Source organism: Podarcis vaucheri (assembly GCF_965113315.1).
Source record: "Podarcis vaucheri genome assembly, chromosome: 9".
NCBI lineage: Eukaryota > Metazoa > Chordata > Lepidosauria > Squamata > Lacertidae > Podarcis > Podarcis vaucheri.
Window position 1 is genome coordinate 21,671,181 of NC_138767.1, and position 26,617 is coordinate 21,697,797.

At 41.7% G+C, this 26,617-nt stretch overlaps 2 protein-coding genes across 5 annotated transcripts in view; one reads left to right on the plus strand and one right to left on the minus strand.

Moving 5' to 3' along the window:
• LOC309540292 (uncharacterized protein C4orf17) overlaps positions 1 to 26,617 on the plus strand; it is a 166,003-nt gene that overhangs the window by 114,039 nt on the left and 25,347 nt on the right. The window lies entirely within an intron of this gene.
• Positions 3,410 to 19,414, minus strand: LOC309540285 (alcohol dehydrogenase 1A). Its single transcript, XM_082237031.1, has 9 exons — positions 19,263 to 19,414; positions 14,353 to 14,454; positions 13,294 to 13,432; positions 12,832 to 12,919; positions 11,879 to 12,098; positions 9,886 to 10,149; positions 8,291 to 8,426; positions 7,099 to 7,237; positions 3,410 to 5,107 (listed from the first exon to the last, which is right to left on the minus strand). Exons 1-9 carry the CDS (start codon positions 19,278 to 19,280, stop codon positions 5,083 to 5,085), a joined length of 1,131 nt encoding a protein of 376 aa, XP_082093157.1. The 5' UTR covers positions 19,281 to 19,414; the 3' UTR covers positions 3,410 to 5,082.

Genomic DNA, 26,617 nt, shown 5'->3' on the forward strand with positions numbered 1-26,617 from the left:
TCTCTTTGTTCTGTTCTAAAGGTCTTTTGAATTACTAGTTTACAGCTGCATGTTCTCTGTCTCTCACTCTCTCACACACATTTTTTTAAAAATAATGATAATAATAGCAATTCCTTATCTGCAGTGCAGTAGGGACAAAAAGGCACCCCATAACCACATTGTACAGTGTAAATGGGTGGGAGGACGTACTGAATACCTCGCACAAGACAAATGTCTCTGCATCATCTGCATCTAGTTCCTGATTTAGGAAGCGAGTCTCTTCACACAAAAGCTGTTTTTCTGAATCAAGGTTTTAATATTTTGCTTTGATTTCTATTTTTTAAAATCATATGAAAAAGGGTTGTTTCTCTGCTCTTAATTTAAAAAAAAATTGCCGTTTTCACAAAGTAAAGCATGAAAGAAGAAAACAGGACGTACAAAGCACACATTTGCCATTGATCGTACAGAAATAAAAGTATTTTGTTCAAAGATTGTGTTCATTCACTATTCTCAGGAAATCTCTAATTATGTATTTCTCAAATAGTGTTCCATCCTCCCTAATGTAATTTGTGTTAATGGAGGCTGAATTGAGTGTCCATCTCTATTTGCATATGAAGGAAAGGGCTACCCTACTCAATTAAGTTTATTACCTTTAATGACTCTGTTTTGACACACCCAGTGCTCCAAGGAGGCTATAACCCATATCTAATCAAGCCAGCCTTTCACTGAAAAGCCCTTCATCTTCCAGTAACTTTCCACTTCCATTCAGCCTGCTGAGGGCTACCAGTTTCCATTGAAGCAACTGAAGGCCCGCAGGTTGCCCAATATTTAGTAATGCTAGAACTGGGTGCTTGTCCAGCAATAGCTGCAGGAAATCTGCATTCCTACCATATGTGGATAGGTCTCCTCTTTCCCCACACCTCCTCCCAGAATGTACTCCTCTTGAAATGCACAGGTTTACCCCGTGCAATTTGATCAGGAACCAATGCCATCTCTCCATGGCCTTAAGTTTGCTTCGTTTCTGTAAGCCACCCAGAGTGGCAGGGGAAACCTAGCTACATGGGATGATGATGATGATGATGATTCCTGGATTATGACTGACATAGTTTATAACAGTGTTTTGCCTGTGTTTTACCCCACATAGCATTCCAGGGGTGGACTTTGGTCTTTAAAATTTCATCGGTGCCCAATGTGAGGACAACACCCCCCCCCTTTGCCTTCTGTTCTGCGCCATTGACTACATTATAGATGAGACACCCTGAAACACCCACTAGGCTCCATGTCCAAGGCAGCAGAACCATCTCGATGCCCTAAATCTGCCTCTGCTGCGTGTCTTCTGAAATATTCTGCCCCTGCAGAGAGCCCTAGCAGAGATATTTGCTTTATAATGAGAGGAAAGGTTTGCTAAACACATTTTGCACCGTCGCCCTGAATACTTATCAAAGCCTTAAATTTCAGGCAAATATTAAACCCATTGCCCTTGACTGATTTCTAAAGCATATTGACATTCAAGGAAAATCAATGATTAAGCCTGGCATTTAGTCAGTGGCTATTTAGCTTTGCCACTGATAGATAGACTGGTAGTAGTTTTGTACCCACCAATTCTTAGGAATCTCTGTAGAGAGATTTGAAGCTACTGATTTGCAGCATGTATACGCCACTGGGTTGAGTGTGACTTGCTCCCAAATATACATAAGACAGCTGCCTAAACTACCCAACCTCTCACCTTTGAAATACATGATAAAAATTATTTGTGTTGTTGCTTCAATAAACAGGATATTGATAGTTTGAATGATAACCTAAGATTGTGTTTATGGTAATTTTCTTCTGTTGCATTTGGAGGAAAAACGTGATGACATTGCAGAGTCTAGTCATTTTCCTCCAGCGGGGGCATGACAGTTACAATATCTTAAGAGGTATTTTGAAAGGTTCAGTCCACAACTCCCTGCTGAGCAACCCAGCCGCAACCATTTGCCTCCAGAGTTTCTGCTGGAAGTACAGTAAATCTCAGCGCTAACAGTATCTGGGAGGAGAATGATTTTCAGCAGAAAACTGTGGTGGGGTCCCAAACTGGATTAGGAACATGTTCTGGATTGGAGGTTGCCCTGCAGCTGCTTTGCCTTCAAAGTAGGCACAGTGTAGTAAAACCACAAATAATGTAGCATGTATTTTGACTCTGTGAGATAATTAGAGAGATGGATAGATGATAGATACTGTATTTTTCGCTCCATAAGACCATAAGACGCACCTAGTTTTTAGAGGAGGAAAACAAGAAAAAAAATATTCTGAACGAAACAGTGGATGTGTAATTTTTTCGGTGCAGGCTGTAGCCATGGACATGCTATGTGATCTGATGGTGAATTTGGGGTGACCCAGTGCAAAAATCCTGAGGATCCATGTGGATCCGTGCTTTGTAACCACGTTTTTGCGCCATTGCCGCCCCACGAAACAGTGGATACGTGTGTGTTTTTGGTGCAGGCTGTGGCCATGGACAGGCTATGTGATCTGATGGTGAATTTGGGGTGACCCAGTGCAAAAATCCTGAGGATCCATGTGCTTTTACCCCCCCCCGGCAGCCTCCTTTATCTCTAGAGTCCCTTATGTCCCTCCTGATCCCTTGCCGATTAGCTGCTCAGTGGCTTTGTTTCAACACCCCCTTCCCTCTTGTTTGCCTTAGTGTCTTTTCCTTAGCTGGAGCAGTTTTTTGCTCCTCCTTTTCTTCTAATTTCTCCCCTCATTGCTTTAATCTTCCTGTCTCCTCTCCTTGCAAGTTTATTGTCTTTACCTCCCCCCTCCCAGGCAGCCTCCTTTATTGCTAGAGTCCCTTATCTCCCCTCCCGATCACTTGCTGATCAGCTGATCAGCGGCTTTGTTTCAACACCCCCTTCCCTCTTTCTAAAAAATAAATAAATCACGATCTGCTTTTTGCCCCTGGGCAATTTGGCTCCAGGGACCACGCATTCGCTCCACAAGGCGTACAGACATTTCCTCTTACTTTTTAGGAGGGAAAAAGTGCATCTTATGGAGCGAAAAATATGGTAGATGATAGGGCCACCCCACCCCATTGAGCTTCGTGGTTGAGTAGGAAGCTGAACATAGATGTCTCCATTGGATCCAACATTCTTTGCATTGGATCTACTTTTGGAGAGCTGACAGTACTGTCGGTGACAATGCTCCCCCCAACATGATTCCTGGTCAAGCTACCATGGAAAAACTTCAGGCAAGCGAAAGGAGCTAACCTGTGTCCCTCCAGATGTTGGAATCCAGCCCCTCAGCCCTAGCCAATGTGACTAATGACCAGGGAGTGATGGAAGTTGTAGTCCAGCAACATTCGGAGGGCCGCAGGTTGCTCCCTTTTATCTACTCCTTTCAGGTTAGAAAGGTTGCCAAATAGCTGGATTGCAGAACTCACAGATTCACGCCAGCTGAATACAGGAAAGTTGTTTTATTGATTACATATACATGCCAAGGGGGGGGGGGAAGACACATCAAAGAGCAGAGACAATGGTAGAAAGGTAAACAATAAGGTAAGATCAGGCTACACCTAAGTTTGCATGGGTTCTAATACAAACTGTCACTACAATCTTAACTCATCTCTTGGCAAACTTAGGGTCAATATACAGATGGCAGGGGAGACTGGGGACATGGCAACCCGACATTTTCATAAACATCCCATAAGTTATCGGCAGCTAAGCCAATACATAAGGAGGCCCCGTTTCAATATACTGGAAGCAAAGTCCTTGCAGCTGATAGCAACAAAAGTTTCAGAAATGATAACCTGCTATTAGGCCACATCTTTCTTTCATAGACTTTATCACATGCTGAGATGGGAATTAGCAAGAACTTTGGTCTGGATTCAACTAAACGGACACAATAGCGGAAACCAGGACAAAGGTATCTGCTAGCAATTTACCCTCCTCTGCACCTTCTCAAAATTCACTCTGGAGCATCAGGATAAATCCCTAGAAAAGTGCAGGGGGAGTGAGGGGGGTTATTCCATCTGGCAAGCAAGAAGTGCTTCCACTGTCAGAACAATCATAATAGCACAAGGTTGAATTCCTCCCATTATGAGAACCTGTGTGTCCTATGACTTAATCTGGTGCCTAACCCATCTCTCTGTATATATAACAAGTCATTTAAAAGATTATCTAGTACCGGCTTTGCCTTTGGAAACAGAAATATAGTTATTTTACTGTAAGTATAATCTATTGTAATGTGATTTATAGTAGCACTTTTTTTTTTTTTACTGACAATTAAAAAACTTTAGCTAGACTTTACTGCGCCCTTGAAACAATTTGTATAATAAATGTAGATACTGCTAAATTAAGGCACTTTATATACAGCTCTGAGTGATGAAAGGTGCTTTATAGAAATAGATGCAACAATTGCTCTGATCCAGATGGCCATTCCGAGTATTCAGATGCATACATTGAGCTCTTCTGGTGAGGTCCCATTCATGTAAAATGCATATTATCAACGGAGAACTAAATTGCACATGCATCCATTTGCATGCACAAATAGTGCTCAAAGGAAAGCTTTTGTACATGGAGAAATTCTACACATACATCTGAATTCTTCACCTATAAGCCATTTCTAGATCAGAAAGAGAGTTTACATGAAATCTTACTCAAATTCCAAATGGATAAAATGATGTATTTTTAATATAAGTTAGTCCAATATAACATGTCATTCTCTGGCTGGAAATGAAAGTCATCATTATGTGTTTTTTTTGGAAATAATAAGAAACTCAATATTATGTCAAGCTCCTTAACACCTGATAACTTGAGAACTGTGTTTGCATTAGTTTTCATTTATTTGGAAGTACAGAGAGGCTACTGTGCAGAAAATACCTTACCAAAAGAAGGTATTAGATTACCTTTGGCCATCACCTGGTCAACTAAGCTCTCAAGCATGTACATGTTTTCAACTCCTTAGCTAGAGAGAAAGCAAACCTCTTCAGATTTGGTCCATTAAGCAAACATGAGGACAGAAGAGAAGAAAATGAAAACATAGACAAACTTAGCACTCATATTGATTATAGACATTGGCAGTAGTAGCTTCCTCTATTGTTCACTCTGTCATCCTTCTTCTCACCCCAAGATATTAAAATGTCAAGACAGTGCGGATGCTGAAACATAAAAAACAATATATATATGATTCTGACAAGCCTTGTTTCCCAGGTACTCAAAGAGTGCTGCTAGAATCTTACTGTCTCCTGTACTTTTCCAACCTGCCTTTGCAGGATATCAGTGACTACTAGCTATGATGTCTATGTTCTGCCTCCACTGCTGGTGGCCGTATGCCTTCAAATACTGCTTATTGTTGGAAAACTGTGTACGTGCAGCTACTCACACAGAGTCAATTAAGGTTTGGCAGACAGCCAGAAGGCAATCTGAAGGAGTAAGTCTGCCTGGTGATAACAGAGGCTCCCTGATTGGTCAAGCTGTCTCAAGGGAGTGATAATTAACGGCCTACTAACTGGAATACGTGTGTTCAGTGGTTGAGTTCAGAGTTCTGTGTAAGTGTAGGAGTTGTGAGTCGTGTCAGAGAGAGCTAGCATAAGATCCGTGTTCTGTTCCTGTAAATAGTCCACTGTATATAATAAACACCTAACTACAAGTTCCTGGTTCCTCCTTCATCTATCCTGTCTGGGGCCAATTCACCAATTGCTTCCATGGATTCTGCGTGTACTCTGCTAGGTCTGGCTAAGGTGTTGCCAATATGGTTTCCCATATACATCTGATTGGTCACTATGAGAACAATCTGCTGATGAGCCTTTGAACTGATCCAACAGGACTCTTCTCATGGGAGAGAGAAGAGTCAAGGATGTTTGTCTTGTGCACATGGTAGTGGTCCACATGCAATCAGAAAGGGCCCAGCCATTAGGTAGTGTGAGGCCACTGCCTCAGGCAGCAAAAGCCCCCCAAGCAGCATACCCATGGGTTCCCCGCCTGCCCCACCACCTCCACCAGTGGCAGAGAAGCAGAACCGATTTGAGGCAAGACAGCGCCCATTTTGGGTGAGATCTTGCCTGAAATTGGCACCAGCGGTGACAGTGCTTCTTGCCAGCAGTGGATGCAATGGGGCACAGGGCAGTGGCATAGCAGGTGGCCGTAGGAGCAGATAGGTGGTGGTGACAGCAATGACAGCAGCACTTCCAGGTGTCACATAAGCAGAAGCAGCTGCCTTGTCACAGGTGAGACTGTTTGTCCATCCATCGGAACCTGGTTATTTTGGCCATGACCTGATGATAATCATCTTGTTGTAACACAGAGGCAGGCTTCTTCACTGGTAGAACCAGTGTTGTGGAATGCTCTGCTTGCTGAAATACGAGACACCCCATAGGTACTGGCATTTTGCTGCCTCGTGAAGATGCATCTCGTTAGACAAACCTCCTGATCTCCAGACCTGAAGCTCCGGATCTAATAATTTCAGTGCTGCTTAATTGATAAACCATTTTAATGCATTTATTTTATTGTGCATTTTAATTAGGTGTAAAGAGATATTCTATAATTGGTTTGTAAACCCCTTAGAAGCCATTTTGTCAAGTAAGCGATATCAATACAGGCAACCCCCCCATTCAATATGTGTGCAACTGTGCACATGTGCATTGCGCCAAACCCAGAAGTGACACAAAAACACCACAAAAATGTCAGAAATGGGATGTTTGCAGGCTTTTCCAATGGTGTTTCAAATATATGCAATTTCACTGATCCGCACGGTGTCTCAGAACACAACCCCCAGGTAAATGGGGGGGGGGGTATTATAAATAATAAAAATAATCATTTTGGCCAGTAGTTTTTTCTCTGACTAGTGACAGTGCTGTTCCAGAGCCCCAGACAGGGGGCTTTCCCCTGTTTTCCCCTGCTATGCCACCTGATCCTTTTCTGAAAGATTGTAAACCGAACCTACACATGCAAATTGGATGTTCTGCTATGGCTCTTACAGACATCATCCCAAACCCATCACCTGTGTGGAGGCAGCAACTGACATGGAAGCTTCCATTCGCCCAGTTAGTCTTGCCTGATTGGAAATCTGCAGGTAGCCCCACAAACTGTATCCCATAGTCAAGGAGAAGGTATTTAAAAGTACAGCTAAGAAAGAAGACAAAAGAATCACCTCTTTCCTGCCCGGAGCAATTCAAATCCTTCATTGATTTTTTCAAATGGTAGTGTATGGGTTATTAATGGATCCAAGATGAATTTCTTCCCCAGGAAATCAGAAACCAGTCTGGGGACAGAGTCTTTGCTCTTCCACCCTGAAAACCAGCAAACAGGGAAATATCAGGCAAAATGCAACATGGAAATAAGAGCAATACAAACTGTGAAACTATTTCCCTGAAGTTTTACTGCAAAGGACTCCTGCTTCCTTGAGAAAGAGCCACTAGAGCCCTTATCGAGGACTGTTGCAGCCCCAGCCATGCTGTCAGTAGCAGATGGCATGCTGGCACAGATACATTCACCCAATCTCTTGGTAGGTGTGTTGCTGCTGCTTACCAGGAGGGGAAGGGACAAACCAGAAGGGAAGGCAGAGCAGTGCAAAGGCCGGTAAGTGCATTGATTTGGGTACACTAGTGCATTTAAACCATGCTGACCTCATTGCCACTTCCCCTTCTTGGTAAGAAGCAATGACTCACCTGCCAGACATCAGGTAAGACTATGGTCCTCCATCACACTACTGCCTGTCGGCCTCCTCTGACTCAGGATAAGTTCCTTGTTTTACCTCTGTCTCACCAGTCATTAATAAGCCGAATAATACAAAATAACTAGCCAGCCAGCTCCTCCCGGGAAGTGGAGCCCACTACAGTCCAGCTTTGGTCATAAGGCTTCATCTGACTCTAACTCACTGCAGGGACAACTTCTCTTGCGACTGTCTTGGAGCTGTCCAAAGTGCTGAATGCTCTCTGCTTGGCTTGGACTTTAGACTGCTTCCCCTGCGACCGTTCAGGCTCCCACTTGAACTGGACAGCCTGTTCCTGGATCCAGCAGTTCACTGTTTCTCACCCCACCCTCCTCCCCAACTCTAAGAACCTCCAAGAGAAGCTTGAATTAGTACTGAGAAGTGGGGAGCTATCAAGTATGCCAATGGAACTCTTGTCATTGGCAGCTGACAACAGGATTCAGTTGTCTGCTGTTCCTGGGTTTGGAGGTACAGTTTGTACATTTCTGCATTAACTATCCCAAAGCACACTCAGAAACTCACCGCCATGTCCAAAATTATCCCTTTTTTGTGGACATGAAACTATCCAAAATTTTAACCTGCATACATGGAATTAATATACTTTTTTTTGGGGGGGAGCCCACAATCATACCTCCAAAAACAGATCCTTTCCAGGTACGTCCTGTGAAAAGCAACATCGGGTCAACAGCAATTGTAGAGGTGGAAGGAGGCACTCCCACAATTACACTGGTCCCATAGTTGCTGTGGCACGATGCCAGGGCAGCCGTCTGAGGTAAGACACAAAGACATGGCATTTCGTTATTTGTTTCACTTACAAAATGTGGTGATGACAAAATAAAAGCTCTCCCCTGACCTAAATAGTAAAATGGGACAATGGTTAAAAATCCCAAAGCATCTGAATTTTAAAGCTTTCATTATTGTTTTTCTTCTCTTTCCCTTGAAAAATGTACTCTTTGAATCTTGTAGATAGGGATGCTTGAAAGATTTGGTGACTAAGAATTCTGATGTATTTTGACCTGATCTGCATCTCCAAGACTACTGTGTGAATAATAATGTAATTGTCCTTTGGATGTTGTGTCTCCCAGAATTTTGGAATACTGTTCTCAGCTCAGCTCAGCTCAGCTCAGCTCAGAGAGAGATGTGATAGGCAACTGTAAGTGTAATGTCAGACTAGGGATTTGAATCACCTGGAAGAGGGAATTTACAGTAATATCTTGGTATGGAGGTATCTGCCAGTTTCTCATTTTTTCACACTTTCCTACATTTTGCAGCAATTTATGGTTTATTTCATTTTTAAAATCCTCATGCAAATCCACTGGCATTTTGCTGCTAATTTCTCCTAATAAAAACAGGTTTATATACAGTTTTGATCAAATTTTGCAAGCCATTTCCCCTAATATAATAATAATTTTATTATTTATACCCCGCCCATCTGGCTGGGCTTCCCCAGCCACTCTGGGCGGCTTCCAAAAGAATATTAAAATACTATAATACATCAAACATTAAAAGCTTCCCAAAACAGGGCTGCCTTCAGATGTCTTCTAAAAGCCTGGTAATTCTTGTTCTCTTTGACATCTGGTGGGAGGGCGTTCCACAGGGCGGGCGCCACTACCGAAAAGGCCCTCTGCCTGGTTCCCTGTAACTTGGCTTCTCGCAGTGAGGGAACCGCCAGAAGGCCCTCGGTGCTGGACCTCAGTGTCCGGGTAGAACGATGGGGGTGGAGACGCACCTTCAGATATACTGGACCAAGGCCGTTTAGGGCTTTAAAGGTCAGCACCAACACTTTGAATTGTGCTCGGAAACATATATAATATAATGCAGATTTATATGCTATTTCCCCAATATCTTTATTTTTATGCACACTTTTCCCTAATACATGCATTTTTCTAAACATTGGTTGGAAAACTGCACTGCAAAATTCAGAGAAGTGCAAATTTGAAGGAGAGCTGTGTTTCTGTTTGCATAATGTTTTAGAAAATGCAAATCTGAGACATTCAGCTTTAGATGCATACCGAATCAAATTTCTCCTCCATCCCTTTTCATGTGGCACAGCCTACCCTTAGACATCAGTCATGCACCACAACCAATTTTATATTTTGCCACGTATATGTTCACCCAGGACTTTCTCAATCAGTACTCCTGACTGTACTGATCTATCCCCAGGTTGGCTATTTTAATTCTGCCTTATGGGCACTATTTGGCAGTCCAGTTTCTGAAGTCACATACCATGGTGTCAACACGCCCAATCACTTCAAACGAGTAGTCTACACCTTCACCATCAGTCAAGTCAAACAGCACTTCATTGATGGGCTTCTTGAAATCCAGAGGGTTGACGCACTCCGTGGCTCCCATCTCTTTAGCCTTGGGAAATTTATCCTTGTTGATGTCGACCCCGATGATCCGGGATGCTCCAGCTGCTTTGCAGCCCATGACGGCTGAGAGACCAACTCCTCCCAGACCAAAAACAGCACAGGTTGAACCAGGCTCCACCTAGGAAACCATAAAATCAAAAAAAAAAAAAATTGTTGCACAGCTCGGTAGTCCTAGTATATCTCAGTGTAGCATACTTTTCAGCTTTTGTTCAGAAGACAATTTTACTGGTGTGGAAAAAAATATGTATTTTAACTTCTCAAAACAGGGTTGGGGCAATAGGTGGGCAGGGAGCTGTTTCCATCCTGCTCTGCTAATTCACCTGGCTTTTTGGTCCCTTCCAGTAAGGACCAGCTTAGAATTTCAGAAATAAGGGGCATTTAAGGAGCTGTACCCTCTGAAATATGGTCCTTCTAATGTGTGGTACAAAAAGTGTAAAATATGGAGCTATCCTTTGTGTGTTATGTATTCTGGATTGATCTCAGGGCTATCCATCCCTTGAAATGGTAATTCGCAGACTTTGGTTCCTGAAATCCAGGTTTACATGATACCTAGAACACATCAGAGGGCTCTGTACCTTGATTTTAGAACACCTGTTTTGGCTCAGTACAAAACAGCTTCTCAAGACTGTTGGAGATAATGGTCCAAGGGGACAGCTTGACATACCTATGGTGACAGCAGCATGTGCTCTGTCTCTTTGCTGTGACAGCTAATTAGGCAAGACACTGCTGTCCTGAGATGGGACAACAAAGGACACATTGTATGGAATGCTAATGATGCTCAGCTACTTTACATTATTTTTCATCTCGGGATGAAATGAACAGGGGAACAAGGGATGAGGCAAGACAAATGCATCGGTAGGTAACTGGCAGAACTGAGCAGACCAATCTGTCAAGGAAAACACAAATAATTGTATTTGCATCTAAGCCTGTGGTTCTCAAACTTTTTTCTCCGCATCACACTTTAAGAATAAAAATTTGCTCATGCCACACTGATTTTTTTTTTATTGATAAGAAATGCACTGGAAAACAAAAAGAAACAACTCCTAGCAGTGCTTGATTTATAACATAGAACACAACTACTTTACAAGATGATCATGGGACATCCAGAAAGTATAAAACAATGCAGCTACATAAGAACATAGACTCTAATTCTAAATGACCCTCTTACATGTATACACAAAATATGTACACAATGAGAGGTATGAGCTTGCTTTGGCCAGGTAATTTCATTTATATTAGGTCTAATTTGAGACAAACAAACTCATGTCCTCTCATCTACACAATGAAGCCTTTCACTTTCCTGATCATTCATATTTGTCTGAGTTGAAAATGCCTGTTCACACCAATATGCTGTGGAGAACAATATGTCGTGTAGAAGAATAGCCAATGCTCTTTGAAGAGGTGTGGATACTGCTTCTGTTTGTATATCCCCCCCCATATTTTTATACTACAGTGGTACCTCTGGTTGCGAATGGGATCCGTATCTGCGCAGGTGCGCGGTGCGATTTTGCACTTGTGCGCATGCGCGAAGCACAATTTAGTGCTTCTGCGCATTCGCAAGGGGCGAAACCCGGAAGTAACCCTTTCCAGTACTTCTGGGTCACCACAGGACGCAACCTGAAAAAATGTAACATGAAGCAAACGTAACATGAGGCATGACTGTATCCTATCCTATCCTATCCTATCCTATCCTATCCTATCCTGAAATGCTTAAATGTTTCTTTGATTGTCCTTGAATCGTCCCTCTGCCCTTGGCATCCTCTCCTGCCACACCAATGTGTCATGCCACACCTTTTGAAAAGCACTGAGCTAAGAAGTGGATATACTTGTGCTCTACTAGAACTCACCTTGGCTGTTTGAACGGCTGCACCATAACCGGTGGAAAATCCGCAGCCAATCAGACACACTTTTTCCAAAGGAGCAGCAGCATCAATTTTCACCACTGCATTTTCGTGTACCACAGTGTATTCCGTGAAGGTGCTGGTGCTGATGAAATTATGAAGGCTTTTCCCTTTGCAGGTGAACCTGCTGGTGCCATCGAGCATTAATCCACGAGCCTCACTGAGGCTGTTGAAAAGAGACAGGCAGAAATGGGGGGAAAAATAGATGTGACCTTAATGTGCATCTTAAAATGCAAATAGCACCACCTGGTTGTGTGTATATAACAGTTATTGTAGTTCGGGTTAACTCTTTCCTTGAGGAAAATCCTCCGCTAAATCGTTATTGTATCGGGAGGGAAGCTTCTATCAGAGGCAGTGCCAAATACTGGCTATAGTGCCCAATGGAAGTAGGTGAAGAACAAAGTGAATCAGTACCAGTGACTGGAATGAACTAGTTTAGTTTAACGAAGTTAACTGAATTGACTCAAAAATCTCTGAACTACACAGAGTGAACCGAAGATGAATTAGATGAGAGGCAGTGTGGTGTAGTGGCTAGAGTTTTGCCTAGAACCTGGGAGAAACCAGGGTCAAATCCCCACTCAGCCACAAAGCCCACTGGGTGACCTTGGGACAAACCCTGCCTTTCAGCCTAACCTACCTCAAAGGGTTCTTGTGGGGATTAAATGAGAAAGGAGTACACCATGTACACCACCTTTGGCGGGAAGGTGGGGTATAAACACAATTAATTTTTTTAAAAAGGTAGTTCCTTTTTTAAAAATGAACTGCTCTGATTAATATAAGGAGATGGAACACTACCTTGTGTTCCTGCCTCTTTCCCTTTGTTTTAATTTAAACAACAGCCATTAAATTATGTCAGAAAAACTGTGTAATAATAATAATAATAATAAACTGAAGCTCACTCATGTTCAGAACAGAGGTTCCCTTTGGTACTTCGGCAAGAAGTGCATTTTCCACATTGTGGAACAAAGAGGGGGATTACTTTGTCTCCTGTAGAAGAAAATACACAAATAGTTAAAACTTTTACATGAGACCCCATAACAATGTAGGAAGGCACAACTCAGCAGCCACTTAAGTAACGCAACACTGGGAAGAAGGACTGCAGCGTCATCAAAGAACTGTATTAAAACTTAATTTTTTTTAAAAAAACCACACATATTCAACATAAACTGGACAATTTGCATAGTGCAAAGTCAACCTTCTATTTGCTTGCACAGGTCAAAAACGTTTACACTGTGATTTGCAAATATTAATTTTGCAACAACTTCTTCAGCTGAGACACCGATGGCCACAAGTGTCATCATGTGAGAAGTAGCCCTCAGGGTCTCATGTGAAAGCCCTCACCCCCCCCCCACTCTTCATACCTGGTTTCACACAAGTCACTCCCTCTCCAACACTCTCTACAACCCCAGCTGCTTCATGGCCCAGAACAATCGGAAAAGGCATAGCAAAGGCACCGCTGATCACATGGTCATCTGAGCGACAGATCCCTGTGGCCAGAATCTGCACAGAAACAAAATTGTGCTTCAGGAGAGGAGAAATCATTGTGTTCTTTTCCTGTTTGGACGTTAGAAATCAACATATTTCATGATAACTCTTTTAGCACCTGGCTGTTACCTGTGGAACAACATCTTGCAGCCTAGAGATGAAAAACATGTGACCTTCCAAATGTTGTTGGACTCCCAGCTCCCATCAGACACTGCCAGTATGGACAATAGTCAGCGATGATGGGAATTGGAGTCCAACAATATCTGGAAGGTCACAGGTTCACCATCCTTGCTCAAGGCTCTTGAATAAAAAATGTTCACAGAAGGGTTGAAGGAACTCAGATTCCCCTACAGCAAATGATGAAACCAACAGTTAGATAACCTTGCATGCTTGTATTATTTTATTTTATTTTTTTGCTAAACCCATTTAATATGTATGGTGTACTCCTTAGGAGCTGGAATGATAATATTTGCTAAAACAGTGGCAAGCAAGGGAAAATGGAATGTCTAAGGCTGTATACACATTCAGAACACATTTCCCCCCTCCAATTCTGGACACTGTTGTTAACCCCTCACAGAGTTACAATTCCGAGTAATCCTTAAACTACAGTGCCCAGAATTCTTTGAGGGGAAAAAATGTGCTTTGAATGTGCTTTAAAGGTATATACAAAATAAAGGGTCTGTTTACCTTGGTTAAACTCGTGGCCTATCAAAGACCACCATTACATCATCAAATGTGTGAAGTCTTGTTATATGCTCTTTATTAAGAGCATTCTATATCTCTAATGTAGACTGTGACTTCCTGAATTTGATTTCATAAATGCTATGTAACTGTAACATTTTGAACTATATCTTGTGTTTTTCAATAAACAAAGAACAACATTGCAAGGATGAGTCTTCAGTCCATGTAGCATCAACGTGCTATGTCTCGTTTACCTTAATGCGAACTTCATGAGCCTTCGGAGGAGCTACTTCCACTTGCTCAATGCTCAGAGGTTTCTTAACTTCCCAAGCAACGGCTGCTTTGCATTTAATGACCTGTCAAGATGGTAGAAGATATCAAATCACTTTTGTTATTGTGTGTTACACTTGAGGCACCTTAGATCATAGCTGGAAGATGGACCTCTGAGGTCTTCTAGTCTATGTTCAATGTCAGAAAGGTCCAACCAGTGAAGACAGGAGCAGGAAGAGCAAATAGTCTCTTGTGCATTGTAGATTTTTGAGGATATTTTCATTGAGACCTTTTGCAAGTGCCATAGGAAGTACCAGTAGGCACTCATGGGCACCCTGTTGGCAAACCTTGCCTAGCATAGGAATGGAGAAACCACAATGAATAACAGCTGAGTGGCTGCTGGAAGCTTGCTCCTACCTTCCCTTCATCCTATGACCTCTGCATCTCTTCCTTTTAGGTATGGAGAACCTCTGGCCTGCTGGCCCAGTTTATATTTTATATTGACATGCTCATTATGACATTTATGAAACATTGTCTGTGTATTGGGATTTTCATTTGGTCTGCTGAGATTGGAGCTGCACATTATTATGAATATGATGGTAACATTTGTAGGCCTTAGCTATTGACTGAAGTTAGATGGAGTTGTGTAAACAGTTCTACTTTTCAGGGAAATCAAACATTCACTCCCTTGAAAAATTGCCCATAATTTTCCCCTTGAAAAATAAGATTCCATTTGCTAAGGAATCTTATAGCAATGGGTGACACTGAATAATATACCAAAAATATTAAAACCATAAAAATATCAGAATATTCAGCTGCTGCTGAGTCTTCAAAGACCTGGAGGAAAGAGTTACAATAATGAACAAAATTAAGATTTGGGGTAAGATTTGCAAGTTCTCCATGAAAGAAATGAATTGATTCAATATACAACATAAGTTGGGAGGGATGGAGGAAATGTGTGAGAAAAAATCAGTTTCCAGATGCAAATCCTGCCAATTTTTATTGTGCAAAGTAGTTTATTTCAAGAATTAGCAATGGTCCATAACTGGTTAATGGCAAAATCTTCCCCAAATTAACTTCCAAGATTAATTATTGGACAGGCCTAAATAAAAGTGCCATATACAAAGGCTAGCTTTCAAAAACTGAGTGGATTAACTATTTCCAGATGCGTATCTAGGAAGAGTGCTTTAATTATTCAATCTGTCATGCAACATAGCACATTTAGAGATCCATACAAATAGAAGGAAATAAGAGCTGTGTGTGGAGAGAGGCCCTTTCGTCATCCTTTGGCCCCTTTGGAAAACTCAACAAACCTTCTGCACCTGTCATTGGGAGTGGAGAGTGCAGCTGAATGGGGCACAGCTGTGGGCAGCCTGAGGAATTACCTTCCACCTTGGGCCTGCCCATAAAAAGCAAATCTAGAGTGACAGACAAGGGCAATGTTGCCTTCTGTTTCCAGGGTCTTGTCTGATATTTGCAGGTGAGCTGTAAGTTTCTTTGGGCTCTGGGTGAGAAGGCTGAGAGAGAGGGTGTGTCAGAAGGAAAATGAATTCATATGGAAATATATGAATTAATGTAACATTTTTATATGTAACTGTATATTTTTGTAATATTTTGTTTGTCTGATGTTGCTTCAGCTTTTTGTACACTGCAATTAGAGAAATTTTTTAATCTATTAAGCACTAAATAAGTTAAATAATCAAATAGACTTATGCAGAGTTACGAGACAGATTTTGGTATTTTTCTTGTGGGAAGGGATTATAGGACCTCTTATGAGCGAGCCAGTGTGGTGTCGTGGTTAGAATTTGTAGTGGTTAGAGTGTTGGGTTAGGATCTGAGAGACCAGGGTTCAAATCTCCACTTGGCCATTAAGCTCACTTGGGCCTGTCACTGCTTCTCAGTCTAACCTATCTCACAGGAGGAATAATTGAGGAGGAACTACAGTGTATGCCACCTCCTTGGAGAAAAAGGTGTGATATAAATTCTGTTGGTGTTTTTTGTGGTTTGTTTTTTAAAGTGATGCTAAAACAACTTTTAGCCTGGAACGTGTCATTGGCAATACTATTAACGCAGAATAGAATGTAGAAGGGAGGTATTTTCATGAGATGATGAATATTCTTGCCAGCACATATTTTACACTGGAATTTCATATCTGGCAAATGCAATAAATGTGGTGGTATGTTGTTGTTTTTAGTAACCTCATTTAAATACAACCAGTAAAAGCTGCCTAAACAACATCCAGCGTCAGTTCATTTACTTTATCTCTTTTGCAGAAAACTGCTTCTTGGCAGGACATTCTGTAATAGTGAAGCAATCCCCACACCACTAAATATGTATCGTCTATCTGACATGCTGTCTTTGGCAAAATTAGTCTTTTTTTTTATAAGCATGTCTGCTGTTATTGTAGGCAACATTAATTTTGGGAATCCAGAACTACTGAATACCACAAACCACTTACTAGTGTCTCCTAGTTAAATGGTTCGTTGAATTAAATGATAGAAAGTGCCATAGGTATTTGTTCATAATGGAGAGCGAAGAAATACAACTTTTTGTATATTCCTTTTATTGAATTGTATCCAACTGTCTGAGGAGAACCATTTGACTAACTTGGCAGATCCACTTAATTCAACAGGTCTATTCTATTACTTCTGTCAGATACAACCCACTGAGTTTATGAGAGGAATAACAGAGGTCTGTGGAAGTACAGAAGCATTTCCATGATCCAAATTGAGATGTTGAATATCCTTAAGTATTCTTGTTAAAAATCAGTGGTGTGTGCATTCCTTATACTTTAGTTTATTTCCACATTGTGAAGTTCTGCTTATATATGTAGAAGAAAGCCTTATCTGTGTATTTATTGAAGAAAATTGTGTTTCTTGGCAGTGCATTCAGGAAAATACTCAACCGTTTCTAATAAAACAGGCATATTGTGCTTTAAATTATTTGAGCAAAGAGTAGCTGCCTCGGAACTGAAATATAAGAGGCCTGGCTTAAGAGTCTGTAGTATAAGGCTTAGACACAAAGGCAGCAAACACAGTGTGAGTTGTAGTCCAGCCACAACAACTCTCACTATTGGGAGTCCTGAAACATTGGGCTTCTCACTTTCTCAGTCTAAACTTCTTCCAGGTTACAGAGAAGAATAATGGGAGCAATGGGAAGAAAACCGTACACACCTCCCTTAGCTCCTTGGGGAATAGGTAGGATTTAAATAAAAGGTGGTGTTCATTGTCAGCTTAATATCTGCATATGCGAATTATGGTGCATCTGTGAATTATGGTGCTAGAGGAGACTCTTGAGAGTCCCATGGACTGCAAGAAGATCAAACCTATCCATTCTTAAGGAAATCGGCCCTGAGTGCTCACTGGAAGGACAGATCCTGAAGCTGAGGTTCCAATACTTTGGCCACCTCATGAGAAGAGAAGACTCCCTGGAAAAGATCCTGATGTTGGGAAAGATGGAGGGCACAAGGAGAAGGGGACGACAGATGACGAGATGGTTGGACAGTGTTCTCGAAGCTACCAGCATGAGTTTGACCAAACTGCAGGAGGCAGTGGAAGACAGGAGTGCCTGGCGTGCTCTGGTCCATGGGGTCACAAAGAGTCGGACACGGCTAAACAACTAAACAACAACAAAAATGTGTTCCAGCTGAAATCTCTGCAGAAAGTTTTAACCCACAGCCATCAGATTTGCACCTTCATGGATTGTTTAATACATATATTTTTTAAAAAACGAAATACTTTTCTCAATGTGTTTATGGGAAGGTCCATGGCTTAGTGGTAGAACATCTGTTTGGCATGCAGAAGATCCTGGGTTCAATTGCCAGCATTTTCTGGTGGGGCTGGGAGAGAGCCCTGTCTGATATGCTAGAGAGCCACGGCCGGTCAGTGGAGCTCGGTGGACCAAGTGGCCCGACTCTGCCAAAGGGCAGTGTCCTATGCTGCAATGGAAGGAGGAAGAAGATAGGCAAAGAGCTTTGAGGTGCATTGAAGATTAAAAAATGAATTATTCATCTGATGAAGTGGACTGTACAGCAAGAAAGCGTGTGACGGAATAAACGTTGGAAGTCTAATGTGCCACAAGACTCCTTGTGAGTTTTGTTGCTAGAGATTAAGACTGCTAACCCTCTAAAATACATAGAGCAATCCCAGTCCTATAAGATCATGAAAATAAGAGGTATTTGGGGCATAATGTATGCACTGCTTTCATATAAGAGGGAAGCTTAAAAACTCCAAAGTGTGGAGCACTGTGGAGCAAAAGTGAAGCACTGTTGAAGTCCCATTGCTTCCAGCAAGAATGAGTTGTTCATGTATTTTAACTTTCCAGCTATAATTGGTAGAAACATAAGCAATGGCTAGGTATTGCTGCCCTACTTGTATTTTAACTTGAACAATGCTTTCTTTCTTTTTTCTTTTTTAAAAACCTTTTGCTTTCAAGTTTCCATTAGCTTAAAACGAGCTTTCAGTGCAGCAGCCTTCAACATAACACGTTTTGTTGGATACTGCTGTACAGTACTTACTTGTTCCTTCCCAAATCGGTGGGCTCTTCCATCGGTGGGCGCATAGAATCATATAATTTTAGAGGTGAAAATGACCTCAAGGGTCATCTCGTCCAACTCCCTGCATCCATGAATGTTGCTTCTCCAGCTATTTGTGTTTTTAATTTTATAAGTTTTGTGATGACTCCATTGGAGTTTAATCCTTTTCAGCCCTGACTTTTAGAATCATTTTTTTAAACTATATACAGTATATATAATCTCAACTGATACCCATGAAACAAATTTACAATTACAGGAAACAAATGAAAAGGAAATTACTTTAAAAATCATTTGTGCAGTCCAATATTAATTCTGGACCATGAGCACCAGTGAATACTCAGCGTTGATTTTTCTACTTACTTTGCCTGCGGTACTCATTGTGCTTCTTCCTCAGTTTTGCAGTCTCTCCTGCTCTCTGCTTTCTTGGTTTAGCCTGAGCAAATTGTTGGACAGTTTGCTTACCCAGTTCCCTTGCAAGCTACAACTGCACAAACACAGCTTGGTGCCTTTTAACCAAACCCACTTATTCTTAAATCCCACCCCAGAGCCCAAAAAGGAGATGCATTAGACCACTCCTTTGCTATGATACACGATTCCACACTGCAGCTTAGCAGCAAAGGAGATAATGCTTATTAGAAGTTGGTTGATGCTTATCAAGGTGTTTAAAGCAGTGTTATAAACAAATATCCACGCAGATATGTGCCAAATCAAACAGCATAAATCCATCCTGCTCTAATCACAGGTGCATCTAACATAGAAACCATTCATTCAGCTCCAGAGAGGAAATGAAACTAGATATAGGGTGTCTAGCATGTTACACTCCAAACCAATTTAATGAGGGGATGGAGCTCATCTACTGTGCCCGTAGAACCCAGGGTTGCTCACTTGGCACCAGTTTTGATGAGTTTAGATACCGGGTGAAAATCTTATATATGCTAGGCCTTTCATTGATGGTTATTTTTTTATTGCCATTCATGCGTGTCAACTGTATTTTCTGTTCATTTTTTGGTGAGTCTTTTGCTCTTTTTATTTTTAACATACTAATGGCATTTTGCACCAATTATTAATTTGTTTGGGATGCACCTCAGTTTTGCAGACCGAAAGGCAAGTGATAAATCTTTTCAGTCAATCAAACTTTGGTAGGTAGTAGAATCACAGTAGGTATGTCCAATCAGAAGCTGTGATGGTCAGATCTGTCAAGGTCGGTTTTGCTCCATTTCTCAGTTTCTGCATCAGTTTGCAATGCTATTATGAGCTTTCCATCTGTACAAGCATTGCAGCTTGCCAGGCAAAATGACCCCCTCTTGCTGCTCCCAGTGCATGTCCTAGACTCTAGAGGATCTCCCAACCTTCCCCTGAATCCATTTGGGGGTCATGGGGGGAGAGGGGGAAACCCCTGTTGCACAATTGGAAGTCCTTGCACAAGACTTCTACTAACTGAGCTCATTAAGTGAATCCTGCCCACTGAGTCGTATTCAGCTAACATATACTCAGAGTAGACCCACTGAAAGTAATAGCCCCAAGTTACTCATAGCTATTAATTTCAGTGGGTAAATTAGTTGACAAGCCATACAACATATTACCACTTAATTAAAATTAAGTACCATCCATCTTCATAAACATAGTATTTGACTTCCTCGAATCTCTTCCATCTGAATTTCTTAGTAATTATATGTAGCAGTTTCCAAAATCAGTTTCAAAAAACCATATCACAGTCCTAATCATATTACATAGCTTTCCTTATTGTACATTTCCTTATTTATAAATTTAATTCCATTTTAATCCTAGGCCTAATTGTTTCTTTCAAGTGGTTACATATCTTTTATATTACAATGCTTATTCAAATAGTCTTTAAATTTCTTCCAGTCTTCTTGGTGTTCCTCTTCTTTCTGGTCGCAGATTCTCCTGGTGACAAGCCATTGTTCTTTTCTAAACAGTTAGCTGAATAAAAAGACTGGAAGTTTACTTTTAACTGGGAGCTGGGAGGCATAATGTTTAAATGTTTAATGTTTCACGACTGCGTAGCTCGTAAGGTTTTCAGTTATGACAGCTGGCACTAGAATCAAGCTTTTATATAGGTCAGTAGAAATCCAAAAGGTCAGGCGGTGACAGTGGTTGGAGGGTTCTGATGAGAGAGAATAAAAGGATAGGAACAGCACTGTTGTAAAGAGTTTTTAGGAATGTGAGATTTCCTCTATGTGGCAAGAATGGCGAGTTTCTGTTGTTATCACTCAACAACTGGCCACTGCTCTGTTCTTTCATACCTAAGTATGTGAAATTGAAGGTTATTTATTGACTTCTCAGCAGCCTTTTTCTTAATCAGTTGTGATCGCCTTTGGGATCAATTAAATAAAATCTCTACTGGTAGAAGATTACTGATGCTGATGTGCGAACTTCATTCTGAGACCAAGATTCAGATTATGTTAAACCTTTCAGGTTCACTCTCAGATCCACCTGTCAGGGATACTTATTAGCCCCAGCACTTATGCCAAATCTTGAATAACTGTTTTAAATAACATAATGTAATTATGTACCTCCTAAATTGGGAACCAAGAAAGATACAGTACTTATGTAGGCTGTTGACACTATTTAATTGTCCCAACTACAGCATGGGTCAAGAAGACTTTTGAAATATTTTAATCAATTGGCAGTGCAAGAAACGCTAAAAATTACTTATGAAACGACAAAAGTTTTTGTTTTTGCCAATACTAATAATTTTATTTACATGCCGCCCATCTGACTGGGTTGCGCCAGTCACTCTGGCAGCTCCCAAAAGAATACTAAAAACACAATAAAGCATCAAATATTAAAAACTTCCCCATACAGGGCTGCCATCAGATGTCTTCCAGAAGTCAGATAGTTGTTTATTACCTAGGTTTAAAAAACACAAGAGGCAAACTGATGGGCACCCCATGGAGCAGGTGAAATCTTTTAAATATCTAGGTTTACGCTTTTCTTCATCTGGGATTTGAAATAAACACTTCATAAATACAAATAAATTGACCATTAACACACTGAACTCATTTGCTGTATAAGATATAAGAGTGCTGAACCGTATAAAAAAGATAATCGGATAATCCTTGTCAGAATTTGATTGTGTGATTCCCTCCTCCCCCACTACAATGTTCAGTAAAGAAGGCATGCTATTGTATAGCTCATTTTATTGTTAATTTTCACTCTGTTTTGTTTTTATTCTGTAAAACTTCCCTTGCAACTTTTATTATAGGGAAGTCAGTAAATATCATAAACAAACATATTAACTATTTGAAGCTGAGGGAGAAGATGCTGAGCCCGTGTGTGTGTGTGTGTGTGTGTGTGTGTGTGTGTGTGTGTGTTTTACTGAGTAGGATCAGCTCTAGACTTTTGGGCTCCTGAGGCAAAGTACAAAATGGTGGCTCCATCACTCCATGTCCAGTAGCCTGAATGGACATCTGAATCTTGTTTCAGTACAGGCTATAGGACAGTGTCCTCCATCGTGTTTGAAGTCACCAGACAAGTTATGGAGGTGCAGGGCAGGCCAGGAACCACACATAGGTCTTTCTCCTCCAGCACAAGAGCGCACAGCCAGTAGGCTCAGTTGCAACAGCCAAGGGGATGCTAATGTGTCCCCCCTCCCCTCACTCTGTCTGATAGGACCAACCTTTTTGTTGAGAACGGTTTCCTCCATGAAAACTGTTGTGCTAGAGCCAAATTCTGTCTGCTATCACAGTAATGGAAATTTATGTGTCTGTTTTCCAGCTCACGTCGTGCATTTGGCCTATCATGTCTTGAGCCCACCAATCATGGTGGGATGTAAAACAACAAATACATATTTTGCATTGCTATTAAGTTGTTCCTTTCATCTGCTCATGATTTATGGAAGGGTTTTTTGCATGATATGATCATAAGGTGGTAGTAAAGAGAAAAGTGGAGGAAAATATTTGGGAAGATGTTTAGAGAGGGAGGTACTCAGCTGTACGGTTGCTAGGCTGCAGACTTTGGCACCGAGGCTCAGGGTTTTGAGTTCAGTCTTGGTGCAGCTGTTAAAATCTCAAGGCCATTTGATAATCTGGCAAAACTACACACTTGATAGTCTGCTATGCCTGCATACTTAGAAGAAGCTATGTCCAAGTAGTGAATTGGGGAGGAAGATTCAGTTCAGTTTGCATTTTATTGTGAACATACATAACTGGCAGTTCCTAAAACAAGACCAGACCAAAACCAGACCAAGACCAGACCTAAAACAAGACCCAGACCAAAACACGGTTCTCCTTCAGAACTCATACTTCCCTGAGTGTTGCAATGCAGTTCTTCAACCAAAAATCTATGGGCACCAATGCACATATTAGAGGGGAAGTATGGGGGTGGGTGGGAATTACATCTGTTTAGTGAAAATAACATACAGAACAGCATCATATTAAGGAAAATGTCTTGCACAAATTTGTCAACATTGCATACGGAGTAAGTCTGTTAGGGGAAATATGAGCTCAAGTAAAGGCAGATATTTGTGAGTGCTAGGCCCCCACGCTTGGCACTTGGGAAGTGTTGAACATTTTCTGCCGTGCTTTCCAAATGCCTGAGAGCCAGCTGACTGTCACTAGTCCCATGGAGCTATTCTGGATGGAATGGGAAGATTCCCAAAGAGGTGGGGACAGAGTTCAGGGAACTGGAGCTAATGACCCAGGGGAGAGCCTGAGTGGGATGAGGGAGGCAACGTAGACACCTCAAGAATGGCTGCAGTTGGCAGAGGGGTCTAGTGATCAGGAGGGTCAGGAGCAGGATCCTGGGGAAGGTTCAGACAGGTTCCTGCCCCTGCTTTTGCCTCCCCTGGGGGGAGGTGTCTAAGAGTCAGCTGGATACTGAGTGGGCACCTCCTTCACCAAGGACATAGAGATGCCAGAGCCAACGCAAACAAAGATGTCCTGCCAATGCACAGGCATGGCTACTCGCTTGTCTGTTGTTTGCCACTTAATTATTGTGCTTGCTGCACTCTTCAATAGGAAGGAGCAGGTTTGTGGGTAGCCTGTTGGGCCAACGGCTGAACTCTGAACTCACACTTAGCCATGCAGTGTCTTTAACCTTTGCTTTGGCCAGGTCTATGCATTAAAGAGTTTGGCAGAACCAAAATCCTGAGTGTGAGCTCTTCCTCTGACAGGGAGGGCCAGGACATGGTCCCTGGGGTTAGCCTGAGCACCCAACAGTGATGACATACCATAGGGTTACCTGTCTTTTGGATCTCTGACATTTGTTATCTTCATGTGCTTGAGAAAGTAGTATCAAAGTGCAATGTCAGCACATTAATGTATAACTAAATCAATGATTAAACCTGAAATATTTTCCCCAGCAATAGGGCTTGCTAGCAACGTACAAAATATGAGGTTTGAGTTAGTGCCCCCCACCAAATATTTCTGATCCGGTCTTTAAGATGTATCTCTGTGCTCTCACACACCTTTTACATATTTATCAAAAAATATACATACATGCAAGGGGAATGACATTGCTCTTCACTGTGAACAGCTGCCAAATAGATTTATATAAATTCATTACCAGCCATGCCATTTTCAATCCCTCTCCTAACATGGCATTTGTCTTTTTCACTGCTGTCACACACTGAGTTCATGTTTGCTTTGAGCTTTCCTCAAGACATTCCTTATTTTCCTGTCATTTCACTGTCATTTCACACTGCATGTAAAACAGGAATCCTTTTGCTCCAACATTCACAATGCTTTACTTACTCAATATGCTTTACTTACTCAGTTGACATTCATTTGCCATTTTGCAGACTGTTTCTCTAGTTTGAAGAAATCATTTTAGACCTTTCATCCACCTATATGTAATTCAAGAATAAAATAAACTTGGCCACTTAACTGCTCTACCCTTCTTTAGGTAAAGGTAAAGGGACCCCTGACAATTAAGTCCAGTCATGAACAACTCTGGGGTTGCGCTCATCTTGCTTTACTGGCCAAGGGAGCTGGCATACAGCTTCCAGGTCATGTGGCCAGTATGACTAAGCTGCTTCTGGCGAAGCCAGAGCAGTGCACGGAAACACTGTTTACCTTCCCACTGGAGCAGTACTTATTTATCTACTTTCAGTGCCTGCTATCGAACTGCTAGGTTGGCAGGAGCTGGAACAGAGCAACAGGAGCTCACCCCGTTGAGGGGATTTGAACTGCCGACCTTTCGATTGGCAAGCCCAAGCGGCACAGTGGTTTAACCCACAGCGCCACTCGCGTCCCTCCCCTTCTTTAACTTGGTGCAATTTAACATTTGTGAACAATCATAGCAGAGTTTCATGAAGGACCCCCCACTGCTTGGTTTCAAAAACTGTCCATTTATCCATAGACTCTGCTTTCTGTCATTTAACCAGGTACCAATCAATAAAAATATACTCTGCTCACAGGGTGTATGACCTGAAGGCACATTAGGATAGCCACTTTAGCCACTGTGTCCACATGGGTTGCTGTCTGGGAACCACAGGTATGCTTAATTGGGTTTCATGATGAAAGAAAGGAGGGCTATAAAACAGGAAATTAATGAAATAAAAGGGCCCAACCTTCTAAACCCATACTGCCATGATTAGTCAGGGGCCCTGGCAATAGACTCGGTTAAAGGTTTATTTGAAATGCAAATAGATCATGCCCACCAAATCGCTCCTATCTACATGTCTGTTGACATAAGAACATCGGAAGAGCCTTGCCTGGATCAAAATTGTGATTAAAATATGCCTGTGCATTGTTCACTGTGGAGTTGCACACAAATGCAGGCTGAGGTTCTCCAGTTGCCTTTCCCAGCTATTTACCCACCATAGTGGTTGGCTCTTAGCCATCACTTCTGTTTGTTTTCCCCTTGTGTAAACAAGTTCATAACCTGTAGCAGTCTGCAACATTTACACAGCCTCTTGGCTGCTTGCATAATGCTTGCTCAATGAAACATGCATTACTGTAATACATGGGTAGATAGTGAAGCGTCCTCCAGAAGTTCTTGGACTACAACTTATCGTTCCTGACCATCAGTCATGATGGGAGTTGGAGTTCAACGCGCCTGCGACCCCTGCTATAATTAAATCTAACGCAGAGTTAAAGAGAGGTCCCCTCTGTCATTTCTGACTAGCTAGATAGGTTACACATTATTGATTGGGGGTGGGGGTCTTGCTCCATATTTTACATAATGTTATGGAATGTCTTTTTCTGTGTCAACACAGCTTACTGGTCTGTGGGTAGAGGAGTTCCACTCACCTGACTGCTCTGCTGTTTTCAGAGTGGCCCATACAGAATTCTCATACAAGTTCTGTTAAAATGAATGGAACTTTCCTTGAAGCAACACAACAAAGCACTGTGGTTTGAGTGAGCAGGTCCAAACTGAAGCTGAAATGATTGAATTGATAAACTGCTGGCATAGTTTCTGGTCTCCCTCTTCACACATAGGAATTTTGCACTCGGAGGCAATGGAGCTGAGTTTTGCTAGGTGAGACATCATATTAACAATAGCACACCCTCCAAGTGTCCCTCTTTTCCAGGGACAGTTGTGGAATTACAAAAGCCATCCTGGCTTCTCTCTCTCTTTTTTAATACTTTATTTGAAATTTAATCAATACAATAAAAAAGACATTTTTCTTATTACAAAAAAGAAAAGAAAAAAGGCATTGAACAATAGGGGGGGGGAGAACAAGAAAAAAACTGGGAAAAAGAATAAAAATAAAATATTTTAAGGAATACAAACCATCATCAATAATATTA

Coding starts and splice junctions, on each gene's coding strand:
- LOC309540285 (XM_082237031.1), bottom strand. Junction 7,238..8,290: donor GAAAGGATCTGTTTTTGGAG/GTATGATTGTGG, acceptor GCTGGTTTTCAG/GGTGGAAGAGCAAAGACTCT. Junction 5,108..7,098: donor TTGCTCCGGGCAGGAAAGAG/GTGATTCTTTTG, acceptor TTTATGTTTCAG/CATCCGCACTGTCTTGACAT.